Genomic DNA, 18,288 nt, shown 5'->3' with positions numbered 1-18,288 from the left:
GTGTTTATTTTCACTGCTAATCTATAGAGAAACAGTTGGAGGGCAGCAGATTGACAAGGATGAGGATGACGACACAGGAGCTGGGACCTTACAGTTTTCACTCTGGCACCTCAATTTAGATTGTCTCTCTCTCCCATCAGAGATTTCACCCGAAGTCCAATGGGCTCCCCCCGCGCCCCACTCTAAGAATGGGGCTCACATATTTCCCTCCTGCCCACCTATTTGTTCTGCTGACAGCCGCTAGGTTGGTTCTCTCCCCTGAGGCAGTGTAGACAGGGTTCAAGGTCACAGGCACTGGGTCAAATGGACTCCGCTCCATAAATGGCCTTGTTATATACACTGTGAAGCATCTTTAAGCCTCTGTTTCCTCCTCTGGAGAATAGAACTAGAAATAATAATGCCACCTCCCCGGGCTATTGTGAAGACTGAACCAGATAAACCATGTTAAACACTCAGCAAAGCACTGGCGCAAAGGAAATGAGAACCGATTTTATTCTAAAATCTAGGCCTAAAGAAGAAATTGAGGTCTGAATAGTATCCAACGCCACGAGTACGCCCATCCACTCGATGTTCCTCAAGGCTCCGTAGCTTTTCTAAGATGAACACTCAGGGCATTGGTTTGTCTGTTGATAGTTGTCCCCCATGGACTATGAAAATCTCAAGTGCAGGGTCTGTGTCTTATTTATTTTTCTATCCCACTGACCAGCATATCATCTGACATTTCATCCGTATTTGATGAAAGGATGAACAAGTAATGAATGAATGGGCAATCATCTCAAGAACGTCCAGACTGGTCCTACTTTTTAAGTCTTTTTCCCCCCAAACAGGAGCCCTGACACCCCATGTAGACCACTGTGTATCAGGCATTGTGCTGGGCTCTGAGAATATGAAAAACAATGAGACATGGCCCCGCCCTCAAGAGGTTTAAAGAGAGGCACAGAGCATCACTATAATGGTCGCAATGTAGGAATGCTTTCATAGAGCTGGACGGAAAGTGTTAGGAAGCCCAGAGAATAAAGTGATTAATTCTGCACAATAGTCGGGGAAGGTTTACAGAGACATTGGGCCCTGATGCTTTCATTACGAGTCACAGCTTTAGGAAGGTTGTGGAACAGAGTTGTCACACTCAGAGATTGGTTTGGATAAGTAGGATGAGGTTGGAGTTAAGAGGGCATTGAAAACAAGGTCAAGGCGTGTGGACAGCAAACCAGTACGTCCCAAACTTTCCCAGGGAAAGAATTAATAGCAGAGGACCCTGAGTATGCATGTTTGGGGATCTGGGGACAGAGTCTAAAGCAGCCCAGCATGTTTGGAATTTCCTCTTCTGTTTTGTCCTAAAAACACATGTGAATTTTGCATCTGACAATGTAATAGGGGCATGTTTATGTAGTAGAAAAATGCTTTTCACTCCTAGACTCTAAGTAAAATCAGTGTACCAGGAAGATGCCCTATAAACACCCCAGAGCTTTGCATATGCCTTGGCACACTGACGGCACAGTGGACCGAGTTGGAGACATTGGTGGAAGACCTCAAAGGTTCTGGAGTGAGATGTGGCCTCAGGAAAGCAGGTGCTGTGGATGGAATTCTGAGCTGTCGGTGGCATTCATGGTCCCAGGGCACAGTCATTGCCTCGGGAAGAACGGAGTCCAGTTATTGGCTTTAAGTTCCAAAAGAAGTTGTTCCAACTCAGCAGAGACAATGTTCTTAGAATTCACGGTTTTTGATTTGCTAACAAAGTATCACTATTTTGGAATACAGGAGGCCAGTACCTGAAGGAAGCTTTGCATAAAGCTAACACTAGAAGTTCAAAGAGCCAGGCCACCCAGTCTGTGAACCAGATAAAAAGATGCAGACCAAGAAAGGATATGTTAGAATGTGGCAGGTCCCTGAGAAGGAGCCTTGTGCCCTGCTGGGAGGGGGAGAGTGCCAGAGAGAGCTCCTAGATTCGTTGGGGATACCAAGAGGTAAAGAGATTTTTGCTTACTTCTGGAGTTTGGCATGCCCCATAAATACGTGTCACGCCATGGTGGAGTGGGTGCGTGAGAGATAGCACATGGGGACCCAGGGCAGAGAGGTCCCAGGGATAGATCTACATTTTCTGGGGCCCCAGACAAGGATATTGGAATTCTAAGAGGAATCTGGCATTAGGATGGGACATCTAACCCCACCCCCATGACACATAATCTCCTTCCCAGCCCCAGACCTGAAATACATCCAGGAGTGAAGGGGGAACAGAGAAAACACCATATTTAACTGAATGTAAATCTGAAATTTAAAGATTTTTTTTTTTTTTTTGCGGTACGCGGGCCTCTCACTGTTGTGGCCTCTCCCGCTGCGGAGCACAGGCTCCGGACGCGCAGGCTCAGCGGCCATGGCTCACAGGCCCAGCGGCTCCGCGGCACGTGGGATCTTCCCAGACTGGGGCACGAACCCACGTCCCCTGCATCAGCAGGCGGACTCTCAACCACTGCGCCACCAGGGAAGCCCCTGAAATTTAAACATAAAGAAATCGCTACATTTTTGGCAATCAGGTGGAAATGGGGGTTTGAGGTAGATGTTAGGTACCTTTATAGAAAAATTAAGCTGTTGTTTTTGCAGAGTGGTTGGCTTGGGATATTCTTCCCCATTCTACAGAATTTTAGGAAGCCTGGTCTGACAGCAGAGCTCAGGATGGATGGAGAGGAGACACAGGGAAAGCAGGCTCCCAGCGAAGATGGAAAGGACTGATCAGGAGGCTTCGTTCCACTCTGCACTGGGGGACTGAATGTTCCCTGGCACGGAGAAGGGAACTGAGCAGATGAAGAGGGAAGATAAACAGTGGAAGACATCCTGCCCAGGTCCCACATGCTTCGGAAAATGCGAGGGTTCTACCAACCAGCCGATGTTAACTTGCCTTCATGCGGTCGTCCTTGGGAACGAGAGGGGGAGCTGTATTAATAAGTGGTGATGTCCAAGAGGGGTCTGTCTGGGAGATGCTGTGCAAATCACCGTAAGAACCAGGGCTTCGGCTCCCAGCCCAGCCGCAGCAGCTAGTGCCAGTTTAATGCAGTGGCCCCATTTCTGCCATGGCTGAAACCCAAACAGACATTACTCAGAGAGACTAAAAGGCTTCCTGGCTGAATGAAAGTCCACGTGACCTCCCCCAAGCCAGGCCAGAAGCACTAGCCTGGAAGGAACAGAGCCACTGCTTGGTCTCCCTGTGACAAATTAGCCACCAAACTTCCGGAATAAAACTCACTGCTCGAGAGACACCCCCCGTCCTGTGGCAGAAGAACAGGGACCAGTCTGGCCTGAAAGATCTCTTCCTTTAAGTCTTTCATGGTGGCCAGGAATGGAGCCGCAGGACCATGTTTTTTCTTGTGTCTCAAATTGAACAAAGGGCAGTCCTTTTCATTTGCTTTCCAACGCAGCTTCCAGGGGATCTTTCTTTTCGTGGTTGGGATCAGTTGGCTTCCACGTGTGCCTAAAGAAAGGAGGAGGAGATGGAGAAGACAGAGAAGGATGGAGGTGAAGGGAAATGTGAGGGCGGTCCTGTTCTCAAGAGATCTCTGAAACTGAGAGTGACATCAATTGCAATGTACCAGACAACGTGCAGTGCCTCACATAATCCTTTTCTACTTCATTATCCTATTAAAATGTGAGAAATTTCAAAGAAAAGGATCTGCTGCTACTCCACTTCTAACCAGCTCCGGTATCACTGCCAAATTCCAGAGAAGAATCCTCACATTGGGATGACGCCACCACCTGAGTCTTTTGGTCGGGTCTTACTTGGCTCTGGTGAGAACCTCAACATTACCCCTTGGCTTCATCTCCCCGTTTCTTTCCCTGCCTATAGCTCAGTGACCAGCTACCTGCATACACAGCTGAAAAACGCAATGGCAGACCATGTGGAAGACTGGAGAATTACAAAAAGAAGCAGGCTTCATTCCAAGCTGTTTCATTTTCTTCTGCCTTGTCTTTTCAAAAACACTTATTTTATTTATTTTCTCACTCAACTCCTATAAAAAGAAATATCGCTAGCCACTCACAGAGGCCAGCATCCCAATTCAAGGGGATTGGATTACCGAAGGCTTTGCAGAACAATTGCCAGACAAAAAGGTAGTCGGTGAATTCCAAGGAAATTAAATACTTTTATCTTGAAAAACACAAGCTCACAATCAGGCTTCAAAGGAACATAAATACACCACCAGGCTGTGAAAATCAGGGTCCCCTTTCAAGGATGGAAAAGAGGCCGGTGGCATTGACTCACAAAATCCTTAGAGAGCAGGAAGTTTGCTGTCTGGCACGGCGGGAATGAAAGTGTAAGACATCTTAGCAAGAGCGGGGGCGAGTGATGAGGGGGGTTGGGGGAATCGCGGGAAGGTTTTCCTTTCTCTTTCTTCCCTGGGGGCTCAGCTCTATTATCCTGGTTCTCTGGTTTCTCTGGAGAGGGCCAAGACTGGAAACCTGAATATGGGAGTTTAGATAGTGTCTCGAAGTGATGCTTGCCGAGGAAGCCTCTTCCTAATCAAATCAGATTTGACTCTGCTAAGAGACGGGGAAACTCCGGGGGAGGGGGTGCCAGAAAGCGCGATCGGGAACAGAGGTGAACCATGGCCCAGTGTGTCTGCGTCAAAGGAGGTCAGCAGTTACAAAGACCACAGCCCCACTGTGTCTGGAAAGTGAGCCAAGATTAAGTCAATGGATCATCGATTCAGACATTTGCTGTAATGTTCCCAAGGAGAGAAGGGGATTTTATAAGTGGAACTAATAGCCCGTACATAGGTCTCACTTCCCCAGTCACTGTGGGTGAGGGTGGCGTGGTCCTAGGAATGAACTCAGTCACAGGGAGCCAGGTGGAGGTCTGTTAGCACGCCCCTTGCAGCATGAGGGACCATGGGGGCCCTGAGTTCTGGGGAGAAGTGATATGGGGGTAGGGATACGGGCTCAGGCTCTGGCTTCCATCTGGACCTGGCACTTCCCCTCGCCAGCCGTGGAGCCCTGGGCAAGTTCCCTGACTCCAGTACCTTGGTTTCCTGGTCAGGAACATGGAGGTAAGGGTAGTGCCAATTTCACAGGGCAACTGTTAGGATTGAATTAAAATGTTTAGCCTGGTAACCTGGCTCATAGTAAATAGTCATAAAGGTCAGCTTTATTTTTATAAATATTAGCTGGGCAGAGTCAGATTTATCTAGATTTCACATCTGAGCTCTGAAGACTTTGGGCAAATTCTTGAAGTTCTCTGAATTTCCATTTCTTTAATTGTAAAATGCCAACCGTGGACTTTCTTTATAGTATTTTTAATGATAATTGAATGAGATAATGTTTTTTTTTTTAATGAGGTGCTTGAGCTATATTTTGATAAATTGTAAAGTACCTCTCCCATGACTTGTGTTTTGCTAAATTGCAATATTTATCAGATGCCTCTACCATCCCTCTTCTAGTCTGCGTTCCTTTCTCTACCCTTCTGCCATCACCGTCTCCAGAATCTGCTAGGGCTAGTCAACAGATGTCATGGTCAATGCAAGAAGAAATGGCAAACTTAGTATTTCACAGTCCTCAGCAGTGCGAACATGACGATTCGCTTTATATTTTCTGGGAAGGTGATACGGGTCGGCTCACGTATGGGCACGTGAAGTTGCTGTTGACAACAAATACGTCCATGGAGATGGGCCCACTTAATGTATTTGCATGGATGTAGGTGAATGTAGCTCTGAATTAGGAAGTGCTGGAAAGTCAAAATGGTCAAAGAATCCATGTTTTTGTCAAATATGTTCAATGTGGAAGATTGCACCTAGCTTCAGCACCTAGCGTAGTGCTCAGCTCACGGGAGCTTTCTTGAGAAAGATGCGTTGACCAAAGTCAAAGACTAAATACACTGTCCCTTGACGGGATTGTGGTATAATGGTCTCTCCTCCCTCTGCACCTGCTCTGTGGCTCCTGTGATCCTGCCTCTTTGCTTCCCAGGCTCCCATTCAGAATGAGCTTTCCTGCATCGCAGTTACAAACTTCCACAGTGCCATCTGGAGATATGAATGGGTTTTAAGGGCTGGGACATACGTGCACCTGAATCCAAGAAGCAATTATTTGCCAGTCAGAACGGAAGACAGAGCAGGTGGGTGGGTGGGTGGAGATTCAAATCTACTCAGAGATTCTCCCTTCCAGGTGGCCATTCTAGTTCTAGAGACAATGTTCTTCATTTGCATTTGTCAACTATCATTTGTATTTGTGGGCAATCTGTGAGTGACACACCACAGCTGGTCTTCAATCAACCAGGAGTTTGTGGGGAGAGTTTGATTCCATTTCAGTTAATACAGTCTTATGGCTGAGGCCTAGCTGAGGCTCAGAGACTCAAGTGTCAGGAGAAAATCTCAGTTTCAACGCCATCTGTCTGGATGGCTTCTGTGAGGTCCCGTCTGAAGAAGGGAAGGGGGAGTGATGAGATGACTCCCCTGCCGGTGTGGAGGGCCTTGGGGTCAGCCTGGAGGGAGTCCACATGACAGGCTCCTCTGAGTAAGGGCTCTGAGCTGGGGAAGGCATTTGACTTCTAGGAGAATGACTAACGACAGCGTTAACGGAACTGCTGCTGTCTCCTAACTCCACTTCCCGCTCCCCACTCCATCTGTTTCTCAACTCCAACTCTGCCAGCAATCTATTCTTGCTTTCACTTTCCAATAAGTTCCTAAAGGCACCAATGGTATACAAGCCCCGCTCCTAAGAGGAGGGGGCCACTCAGCGAGGAGTCAGCACGCTGGAGCCAACACCCGTGATTAACATGCTGGCCCTGAAACGCGAGAAGCTGGGAAAGAGAGGCTGTGGGGTGTTTCAGTGACTCATGGTTTCTACCAGCATCCTGTTCAAACCTGAGCTCCTCAAAGAAGCTTTCCCTGATCTGATCAAGATTATCCCAGCACAGATCACCTGTCCATTTATAACCCTAGCCCATCCCCCCACGCCTGCCCGCGACCGCGTGTGGTCAAGTCCATGCTGTGGATGGTCCACATCGTGTTCAGTCCCACTCTGGCCAGCCACAGAGTGCAGTCTAGGCCGCCAGGCTGGGAGCACTGAACGAGGGCTGGCCCACTTTATGATTATTTTAAACAACATTTAATTAGGAATGAATACATATCACAGTATGCATCCAAAGCTTTTGAGAATTCATGGTTCTACACCTGGGATGTCCTTATCCTCTTTCTGTCAGCTCATTTTTTCAACAAACATTTATTGGGCTCTTATGATGTGCCAGGGGTTATAGAGTTGAACAAGACATGGCTCTTCCTCTCAAGGGAATCACAGTCTAGTGCGAAATCCAGGTATATAACATGAAACTAATTATTATTTTATGCAATATTAGAGTGGCATATGTTGTATCAGAAAGCATCTCTGATCAGAAGGATCACTCAGGCAACTAGGTGGACGGTAAAGTTGAGGAGGACACAGCTACGAGCAGGGAAATCACTTTGGAGATGCTGCCAAAGTCCAAGCAAGAGATGGTGTGGCCTTGAGCTAGGGAAGTGGTAGCAGAGAGAGAGAGAGAGAGAGAGAGAGAGAGAGAGAGAGGGTAAGAAATTGAAAAGTATTTAGGAGGTAAAATCAGCAGGACAGTGCATGGAGGAGGGATAAGAGGCCAAATGCAGGGAAATGGGAGAATATGCCTCAGAGCAGGCAAAGGCAATTGAGAAGATTGGTGGAGAGCAGAGAGCAATGGCTTCATAAAACGCCAAGAAGGGGGAGTTCCCTGGTGGTTCAGTGGTTAGGATTCGGTGCTTTCACAGCCATGGCCTGGATTCAATCCCTGGTGGGGGAACTGAGATCCCACAAGCCTCGCAGCATGGACAAAAAAAAAAAAAAAATGCCAAGAAGGGGGTGTGGTTGACAATGTCAGGTGTTACCAGAGGTCACTTAAGATTGGGACTGGAAATTTTCCGATAGGTTAGAAACAAAATGTTCGTTGGTAACCTCAGTGAGCTTGGTTTTAGTGGTACAAGACAAAATTTCATGGGATGACAAGTGAATATCGGGAGAATAAAAGTGAATTTAGACGCAATCATTTTCTCCTTTAGATACCATAGACAGACCACCTAGCGCCTAAAAGATTTTCAAGTGTTCAAAATTATGTTTGAGATCTGAAAAAAATTATTAGCTTCAAAATGCAAAAAGAAAACTGCTAAATCAAATTAAGACATGTAATTAACTATCTCCAAAATGTAACATTGTTTCGACTTCATTAATTTTTAAATTTAATATTCATAAAAACGTTATTACATTTAGAAACTTTTTTTTTTTTTTTTTTGCGGTACGCGAGCCTCTCACTGTTGTGGCCTCTCCCGTTGCGGAGCACGGGCTCCGGACGCGCAGGCTCAGCGGCCATGGCTCGCGGGCCCAGATGCTCCGCGGCATGTGGGATCCTCCCGGACCGGGGCACGAACCCGTGTCCCCTGCATCGGCAGGCGGACTCTCAACCACTGCGCCACCAGGGAAGCCCTAGAAACAATTTTTTTTGGTTTGATTTTTCTCCTTTTGCAAACATTCTCTTGTATGAACAACGACTGCTGAGAAATCACAGCCAATTATACATTAACTGTTGCTTGCCACTCTGTCACATCAGAAGCAAAATTTTTAAAATGCATTTAACATAAGATGTGGGTGCATTTTCTCCTACTTGCTTTCATGTGGGATGGGTCTCCAAATGTAAGCCTTTTTTTTTTTTTTTTTTTTTTTTTGTAAGCCTTTTAAGGACTGTCTTAACATAGTTCTGATATAGACAGTTTCAAAAATCTTGCCTAGGGAAGGAAGGAAAGAGAAGGGTATTCACTAGACAGAGCTGGAGGGAGAAGGATTTTGTATTTTTCTTTAAGAAGGGAAAGATGTGAGTGTGTGTGTGCACTGAGGGAAAGAGTCAGTAGGGGAAAAAGGTTGGGGAGGGCTGGGATGGTGACTGAGGGTGACAGGGAAACACTAGAGTCCAGATGGCCGAATTGGACTCGAGGAGGGGAGAACACCTCTGCAGAAACACAAGGGGAGGTTGAAGCCCTTCAAGGGGATCCTTGTCTTTTTCTACATCAGGCAGAGCTATCCCAAGGTGACAGGAAAGTCTTGTGGTACCTCACCAGTCACTTGGAGCTCTGTTTACCTGAACAGGTGGGCATCTTTGGTATCACAGTCATCACTTCCCCTTCACTGGGGAGCCCTTTCTCTACATGGGCTGGCTGGAGAAACTAGTTTGTCCATGATGCTCAGATGCACGTCCCAATACCCGGTTCTCACCACCCCTAAATCTGGCTGGACACCGCAGCTATGTCCTTGGTGCATTCCCCCTTAAGTGTCCCTTCTGTCCCCGGATGTTCCTATGGTTAAAAGCCTTCTTCCCAAATGGTCCCAGGTTAGGGGGGCAGGTGAACAAATGAAGCCCAAGCACCTTCCTCTTGGAGGGTAGAAATCTACTCCAAACGCTGTGTGCCTTCCCTTAGAACTGAGTTTTTAAGTCATCTCCTCTTTCTGATTATTCACAATAGAGGATGTTTACTCACACAGGTACCCAAGAGTTGGCTGTGTGGACCTGCAGACCAGAGTATACAATCCACTAGGTACATTCATGCTGTAAGCCCTTGGAGCCATTGTAGCAGATTATTGGTGTAGGCAGGCACTGTGCCGAGCTGTGTTATTTTCAAAACAAAACAAAACAAAAAACCAACAGACAGCCATTTGAGTCTTTGTGAAAGAAAACCCAAGGAATCGTAAAATGGCTCGGTAGGACCATTTTCCCAGCTTTCCAAAGTGTAGGAAGCAGTGTCAGATTTCTGCTTCTGATCCATGGCTCATCTCAGTGTTGTATGAAGCTGGCTTTCCCTGACACCGACATAGCTCTGTGTCCCATGAAGCCACTGCTGGTTGAACAAACACTCAAGTGTGCAGGCATTCCAACAGCACAGGACATAAGCTACCCTCTTGGCATTTTTCAGGATAAAAGATGCTTTTTGATTTATGATTGCGGCTCCTCTTGAATCAGGGTTTCATGTGTTTCTGACACTCCCCTGACGTTTGGGTTTCTCTAGTACAAAAAAAAGCATCCAATTACATAGCTAACTCAGTGTTGGACACAACCATATAATTCCAGAAATATCTATTGAGTATATATGATATGCCAGGTGTCATGCTTGGCAATGAGGTTACAACCAGAAACTGCCTACCTTCAAGGAACTTAGCCATACACATGCTTCCCAAAATACCAATTTGCCAACAAATTTTAGGCCTGGCTGGAAAAGAATCACTTGTGAAATGCATTTTAAAGTATAGATTCCTGGGCCGCATCTCCAGAGATAGGGATTCAGTATGTCTGGGGTGAGGGTTAGGAATCCATACCTTTAATGAGCTTCCCAGGTGGTTCTGATGGCAGCCAGGTGCGGGAACCACCTGGGATAAAACGTTTTGCTTTCCAAGTAAGTCTGTTAGTAACACGTTGACACAATTAAGTCAGTGTAATTTTTTCTATCCATAGTTTGGTTACGACAGTTGCTTTATATGAAGCAAACACAATATTAGGAAGATTGATGAAATTTTTATGAAAGTGCTAGAATTTACTGGTATTTTGCTATCATGTCTCTATATGCTAAATCAAAATTTTCCTTAGCCCTTTTCTAAAACTGACTGACCCTCCCACCCCAGAAAGCTTCTCACCAATCTCCTCCACTTGCATCTAGAGCCCTTTCCCCTCTTCTACTCCAGCTATGCTGCATTTTTGGTTCCAAAGAATAATTATATCTCAAGGAACATGTGTGTAAAATGTCTACAAGACTCAAGTTCTGGTCATTCAGCATTTTTGGTAGAATGATTATGTCTCCCAGCTCTTTTACACTATTTTTTGTTCGTTCTCACTTTCTTACAGGACTGGGAATGGAGAATATTGGTGGAATCTTTGTGGTTCTTATTTGTGGCTTAATCGTGGCCATTTTTATGGCTATGTTGGAGTTTTTATGGACTCTCCGACACTCAGAAGCGACCGAGGTAAACCTTCTAAGGGGTATGACCTATAGTATTGGCAAGCAGGGCCAAGTTCACAGGCTCACACAGGGACAAAGGTCATTTCAGACAGAACTTGTGAAATCCCACAAGAGGGTGGGGCACCCATGGAACAGCAGCACAGCGGAAAGAATCCCAGTTCCGAGGACAGGAGCTCAGGGTTCAGGCTTCATCACTTACTAATTATGCAGCCACAGAAAGGGCACATAACCTCTCTGGGCTTCAGATTCTTCTTTGAAACAGCCCAGTAAATAAATCTGTGAAAAATGTTTTATGAACAACAAAGACTTACACAACTATGATTTAAGATGTAGTGTTATAAGGGAAAACAGGCGAAAGTACCAGGTTACTAATGGAAACGATGGCTTTGGTTCTTCCATCTTACGTATGTTTTGGCCTTGCAGGTAAAGCTGTTTAGAGGTATCCCAATTCACGAGAGCTCCTAATGACATCTTCCTTCTCAGGCATTTTGAATAAGTTTAGTTCCCAAACCTGTGGCTTAGAAACTGGGTTAATATAAACTTCACACAGATGGAAGAGTCTGAGAGAAGGAAGATGACTTTACCCCATTCTATCTCCATTCCAGGGCACAAATCATTACACGCTACTTGCATTGTTCGGTTTTTGAAATATATTGGCCTCTATCTCAATCTCCCAACTCCTGATCATCCTAACATCTCCTTCCCTAATTGACAGCTCCTAACAGCAGATAACAGTACAGAAGAGTACAGCACCCCTATAAACCGAGGCGGTCCAGCCTCATGTAGGGCCTCCATTCAACACTGCTGACCGGTCTTTTCCTTTTCTGTGCTCAGCCTCCTTCCCACTTCCCAGTAGGACTTCCAGGCCATCACCCACTCCTCACATCCCTTTGCTCCTCCATGACTAATTTTACCTCCTGCCTCACCTGGAACTCGGGAGTGACCAGCCCCAAATTAAAACACCCACCTGAAAATTTACCCACAACTGGAGCCACCCCCAGGGCTTCCGCAGGTGTTCTGGTCATCCCTCCATCTCTGCCTTGTTCCCACCTTTCCTCAGCTCCTCTAGGATTATCCTTTTTCTCCCCTTTATTTTTTTTTTGCCTGCTCTCTCCCCCAAGTCCAAAACTATGCTCATGTTTATCCACATTTTCAAATAATAGCCATGATGCTGTAGCTCTTGCCCTACCCCTCTCCTCTCGCAAGCCCAGGTGATCCGACTGCCTCTCTCTCCATGTGCTCGCCTCCCACTCGGGCCTCACTCCACGGCAGCTGGCTTCTCCCCACCCCCTCCCCGAAAGGTCATGGCTGAGAGGTCTGACCCCTCCCAATGAACAAAACCAAAAGAGAACCCACTGGGCCTTATTGGACCTCAGTGTGGCCCTCGATGAAGTGGACCGCTCCTTCCAGAACTCTCTCCTCCCTTGCCTTGCCTGCTCCAAGCTCTCTTGGTTTCCCTCCTCCTTCCCTCTCCAGCGTTACTGGCTTTCTCCTTCTGTCCACCCCTTAAACGGCGGTGCTCTTACCTCTTCCTAAGACCTCCTTCAGGTGTTCCTGTCCCTGTGAAACCTTCCAGAGTTCTCCTGCCTTCTTCCCTGGACCAGAAAGTTGCTCATTCCTCCTCCTTTCCACCACCCCTGTAACCAGCACGTAGAGCACTTACAAACTGTGTGTCAATTATTTTCGTATCAGCCTGGCTACGAGACATTGCACTGCCTGAAAGTAAGGACTGAGTCCTTTGTGTCTGTATTTCCACTGCAAAGCACAGTGTTTGATACTTAGTTGACAGTCAATAAATATCAATATATGTCTTTATGTTCTTGTCACATATAATAGATTAGGCAGGTGGAGGTGTTTTTGTTGTAATTATTATTAGAAGCACAGAGAAGTTAAGTGACTTGACTACAGTTTCTGCTATTCACCAACAACCTTGGGTCCAGAATCCAGGTCTCAAGTCCTAACTCAGGCCGTGTTCCATTAGGGGAGTCTACTTCTCTGTAGCTGCTTCAGGTAGAGGATCTGTGCGCCCTGGGTTATTCTCCCAAGAGCTCGCCAGTGGTCTGGATGTACCTTGAAAAATTCAGTGAGGAGTTCAAGCTCTCCCAACATCTAGAAAGAACAGTAAAGGCTAAGTTAACTATTTGACTATGGTAGAACAACTATCCTGTTGATAGAACGGGAAGACTGGAGGAAGGAACATGAAAGAACAGAAAGCTGCCTCTCCCATCCTAATGGGAGAAAGTGTCCTTTCCAGCACAGAGCAGAGAAGAAAGCAGAGCATGCATGTGCTCTGCAGTATGTAGGTTTAGGTTCAAATTCTGGGTCAGCTGTTTGTTAGTCGAGTAATTTCTGGCAAGGTATCTAACTTCTCGGAGCCTCTATTTCCACATCTGTGAAATGGGTATAACAGTAGTAGTCGTGGTACAGGTTCAAGATTCTTCATCCACAATTCTGAAACCTCAAAAGCTCAAAAAGTTCCAAGCTTTTTGTAAGTTTGATGCCAATGCTTTTGGTGACAAACCTTGACTTGGACTTGTATGAGGCTAATGTTTATGGTCTTTAACTCACTTGGTGTGAACGTATATTCATTTTGCTACAGAAACATTAATGTGTTTGAATACAGGGTCTTCCCCAGAGCCCACTGGAAGTGATACATATTTTATGTGCATTGTATTACCTTGTCAAAATTCAAAATATTTTGAAACACAGCTGGACCCAAGAGTTTCTTATCAGGAGATGGCAGAGCTGCAGGAGTAGATTGCCTTGTTTTTGTTATTATAGTTATTGTTAGAACGCAGCCTTTCCAGCCATAACCAGCTGATTAAAAGAAATGAGACTCTTTGGCCTGAGAACAGAAAGTTCATGGAGACATGGTTGTTTTTTCACAGGCTTGAAAGACTGACATGCGGTAAAGGGATTATTTACTTAGTCGGCTTCAAGGTCCAAATTTAACTGGGATGGATGGATGAAAAGTTCAGGGAGAGGAATTAAGTCAGTAGAAGGAAGCAGCGTTTAAGGGTAATCTGCAAAAATGGTAGGGGCACCTTCCCAACATGGTGAGATCAGTGTCTTTGAAGCTGTTCAAAGACGAGACGACCAGCTGGCGGGATGGTATGGAGGATGTTGGAATATTAAATAGCGGGTGGAAGTGAGGAGGTGGATTGAAAGACCTTCAAACATGTAAGATGATATAATTGTGAAACACTGCACCCTAATCGCGCGCCCGAATGAGCCCGCAGGGGACCCTCGGGGGCTGGTCCCGAGAGGTCGGGCTGTGACCTCCTCGTGTCCTCCAGGTGTCCGTCTGCCAGGAGATGGTGAGCGAGCTGCGCAGCATCATCCTGTGTCAGGACAGTGTCCACCCGCGCCGGCGGCGCGCCGGGCTACCGCCGCCGCAGCCCCCCATCCCCGAGGAGCAGCGCCGGCCCCGGGGCACCGTGACCCTCAGCAACGGCAAGCTGTGCGGGGCCGGGGAGCCTGACCAGCTGGCGCAGAGACTGGCCCAGGAGGCCGCCCTGGTGGCCCGCGGCTGCACGCACATACGCGTGTGCCCCGAGTGCCGCCGCTTCCAGGGCCTGCGGGCGCGGCCGTCGCCGGCGCGCAGCGAGGAGAGCCTGGAGTGGGAGAAGACCACCAACAGCAGCGAGCCCGAGTAGCCCCGCCGCCGAGGATGCCCGGCTCCCCGACCCGGTGCGGAGGCGGGCTGCGCTGAGCCCGCCATACTGCCGGCGGGGCCCTCGGACTTGTACAGCGTCCACCCTTCTCTCCAGATTTTGGATCCAGTAACTTTACAAAACGATCAAAGAGCCTGACGCCCCAGCCGGAGACGGCGCCCTGGTCCGGGGAGCTGGGGCCACCCAGAGACGTTGAGCCCGAGTGGCAGGGGACGCTCTTCCACCTGGCCACAAGCCCCCTCTTCCCGCAGTGGGCCTTTCCCTCTCAACAAAACTAAAGAGTCGGGGTGGGAGGGGTCCCTGCCCAGACCGTCTGATGGATTGGTGGCATCATCAGAGGAATTTCCCCCTAGGAAGGGGCCATTGTACCCTGGGTCTAGTTCTTACAGGAAAAAAAAAAAAAAATTAAACTCAACAGGGAAGTTTTTCTTTTCTGGATTTGTATATTTTTGTTAATGTTCTTTTCTTTTGTTTTCTCTGTTTCTCTCCTTCCTTCCTTTTCTTCTTTGTTGTCTCAATTCTATTCCTTTGTTTCGTTTTCTTGGAGGGGGAGGCTGGGTTAGGGAATTGAAGTCACAATAATCCCTGTTACCATTTTCCTAAATTTTAGGATATGAAGCGGCCAGTGCATCAGACTCCAGATGTTGAACTCTCCTTTCTGTGTGGTGACTGGGGCCGCAGGGCATGTAGGAGGTGGTGAATCAGGTGGAGAATATCAAAGAAAGGTCCAGTAATTTTTTAAATGCCAAAACCCAATTAACTCATAGTTTACTGAGAGACCTTGAAATGCCTGGGATTTCAGAGGTTAATTTGTCCTTTCTTTCTCTCTCTTTTCGACTTTCCCTATGATTGGGTTTGATTTGGTCTTTGGTGAATGTGATCTCTGAAGAAGAGAGATAACGGAGGAGAGTGGAAGGCACAAAGTATCCCAGGCCCTCGTTTAAGGAGCAGAGAGGGTAAATACAAATTTCCCCAACAGTGGCCTTGGCTTCAGCAGGAACGTGCTGTCTTCAGGTGGGGAAGGATGGGGCTGCCCTGCTGGTCTGGTGCATACTTTGTCAACTGCACCTCTTTTTAATCAAACTCGGTAGCTGCCTATGAAGCCAGACCCCCCCCAAGGCTATCATGGATTGGGTGATTTCTTGCTACTAGATGTGAGACCTCGGTGCAAATGTGTGTGTGTGTGCGTGTGTGTGTGTGTGTGTTTATTATATGGGAAGATCTTAAGTAATCAAGAATTTGCCAGGTTCCTGGGAGAGAGGTAGGGTCTTGTAGTCAATACACAGGCCTGGGAACTAGGGACTCTTGAGTCCTCACCTAAGCATGGGCAGTAGCCCCCCCTTGTATGACTTTACATGAAGCATCTCACTTCTCTTTCATCTACACAATCAGAGTTACTGATGCTTTCCAGGCTGTCAGATGCCTGCTAAGTACTTCTCTACTTGTGAGATGTTTACTGTGTCCGGAGCACTCAGCGGGAGGGGTGAAGCTTCTCAGCAGCTGTTTGACCTTTGGTTGGCTTCGCCAGTTGGGAGTTTCACACAGAGAGTTTTCATTTTCTGATTGAAAACAAATTCTATGCAATTTCTGTTTGTCAACTTAGAAAATTCAGAGGAGAGAGAACTAAACAGCCACTAGGGCCATCTCCCCCGCTGTCACCACCTTGAATCAAATTGTCCTCACGTTGTTTCTGTTCTGAACGTACTAAAATAAAGACACCTTTGCAAGACAACGAGCTTAATTCCATGCTTTTGCCGTCGACATTGGGTCGACATCTTCTTTGTGCCAGGACTATTAGTGAGAACTGTCATCCTGGGGGTGCCCCGATGGTTCCTATAAAGGATGCCAGTTTTGTCCTAGGCTGACCTCTTCTCTCTTATGAATTTGAATCTTTTTACTTTTCCCTCTTAAACCATCAAATGTCGGCAAGCTCTGCAGGACATGAGTCTTTTTTTAAACCTTGCTTAGAGCCTCCTGGAGAAACGTGGATTTGGTGGGAAGGGCACCTGAAGGCAGATGGACCGCAGACTGCAATGGTGCCATGCTGCCCCAACCCACAGCTCCATTCTGCGCTTCTGACAATGTGGTCCCTACTGTCATGTGGGGCAGGAAGGGTTGTTTTTTTTAAAAAAAAAACAAAAACAAAAAACACACACAAAAAAACTCGTTTTTATGAGCAGGATATCTTGATCAATAGCAAACTTTTATAAAATGGATTGGTGAAATAAATGTCCACATGAATCATTTATAAAGTCTGTTTCTTTCACGGAGTAAAGATAAGACTGACAGCGCTAGGCAGTTTCTGTCAGCTGCTGGGACCATTGCTGCACCTCACTCAAGCTGGTGAGTGAATGTGCAACCAGCTAGTTCTCTTCCTTGGTTTGTCTCCACTTTTTATCTGTTGGTTGTCGGCTTTCTTTTTCATTCTGTATTTTCTATCTGATTCTGTATACTGTATAAAGCCGTTTTTCTTGTCTGTTTATCTTTCTTCGACTGCAATATTTACAATAAAACAGAAACAAACCCTGAAATGTTAGTGATGGATGAAAGCTGTTTGGGTTTGGAAAGAATGGTTTGGTGTGTCTAAAATCCAGGTACTCTGAAAGCAAATAAAAGTAGAAATCCACATTTTGTCTTCCCCTCCACCTGCCCTTTTCTCGCTCCCTCTCCATTCCCTATCCTCTTCCGCTCTTTGTTCAGACCCCAGAAAAATCTAGGTGGCTTCTTTCAATTTGTAGTCCTGGAGGCAGAGCCAATCCCCCGCCCCTCCCCAAACGGATACACATGTTAATGAAGTTCAGGATTCATAGGGTTTTGTCTTCCTAAATGCACTTTCACAGAATAGTCATCTATTGATACCTGGGGTAACTCTAGTCAGATATCACCCCAGATTCCACTGGGAGCTTGAAGATTACATCAATTAAAATATAATACTTCGCTTTATTTCTTTTAATTGCCTTGCAGGGCCCCAATCGTCACCAGATCTCTACCTCAGAACCCAGGTGGGGTGTAAGTTGAGCATGTAGATGGCCGAAAATCTTTTGGCTTCCTCTAATCCAAAGCTTATATGAGAATATTCATCCTGGGAACTTGCCAACCGGCCCTCTTATTGGTTAGGTGAGACCAAAATATCATGATAACCAATCCACCTGGGGCCACTCTGTGAAAGTTTATTAGTTTGGAATTCCAAGGAGTTTAATTTTCTTTTGGAATCCAAGGGGGACTTCCCTATGGTGTAGGAGTCAAATACACGAGGCCAGAAAGGGCTGGGGCATTTCAGACACGGCAGGTTGGTGGTTTGAGTGGAGCTTGAGAGAACCATTTGTAGCCCTCCCGCCAAGGGGGTGTGTGCAGCAGTAAAGCAGTCTGGACACGATAAGGGAGATTTGATTCCCTGACTGGTAGGCAGCTCTCTTGGGGTAATAACAAAGAGACCTGTTGGGAAAATTCAGAGAAGGAATCCTTTCATAAAGATTTCACTTAAAGCTGGTGCTTCCTATGGGGCCTCTCAAAGAGAAAAGTAAGCTTTTAGTTGCCTTGAGTTATTCCAGTGCCTTTCTGTGAAAGGTGGCTCCCTGCCCCCCACAGGCAAATCCCTCGCCATTAGCCCAACGGAGTGTCCTCCATGGCTGACA

General features: G+C 46.8%; 1 protein-coding gene across 1 annotated transcript in view; it reads left to right on the top strand.

Annotated features, from left to right (window-relative positions):
* The window catches only part of GRIK4 (glutamate ionotropic receptor kainate type subunit 4), a 307,625-nt gene extending 292,647 nt beyond the window's left edge, over window positions 1–14,978 (top strand). The window contains exons 18-19 of the mRNA XM_032640427.1: window positions 10,865–10,983; window positions 14,276–14,978. Of these exons, the coding sequence (XP_032496318.1) occupies window positions 10,865–10,983; window positions 14,276–14,635 (479 nt within the window). The 3' untranslated portion in view covers window positions 14,636–14,978. The remainder of the gene's footprint in view (window positions 1–10,864; window positions 10,984–14,275) is intronic.
* The last annotated feature ends 3,310 nt before the right edge of the window (window positions 14,979–18,288 follow it).

The sequence above is a fragment of the Phocoena sinus genome, chromosome 8, assembly GCF_008692025.1.
Source record: "Phocoena sinus isolate mPhoSin1 chromosome 8, mPhoSin1.pri, whole genome shotgun sequence".
Lineage (NCBI taxonomy): Eukaryota > Metazoa > Chordata > Mammalia > Artiodactyla > Phocoenidae > Phocoena > Phocoena sinus.
This window is presented reverse-complemented; position numbering and strand designations above follow the sequence as displayed.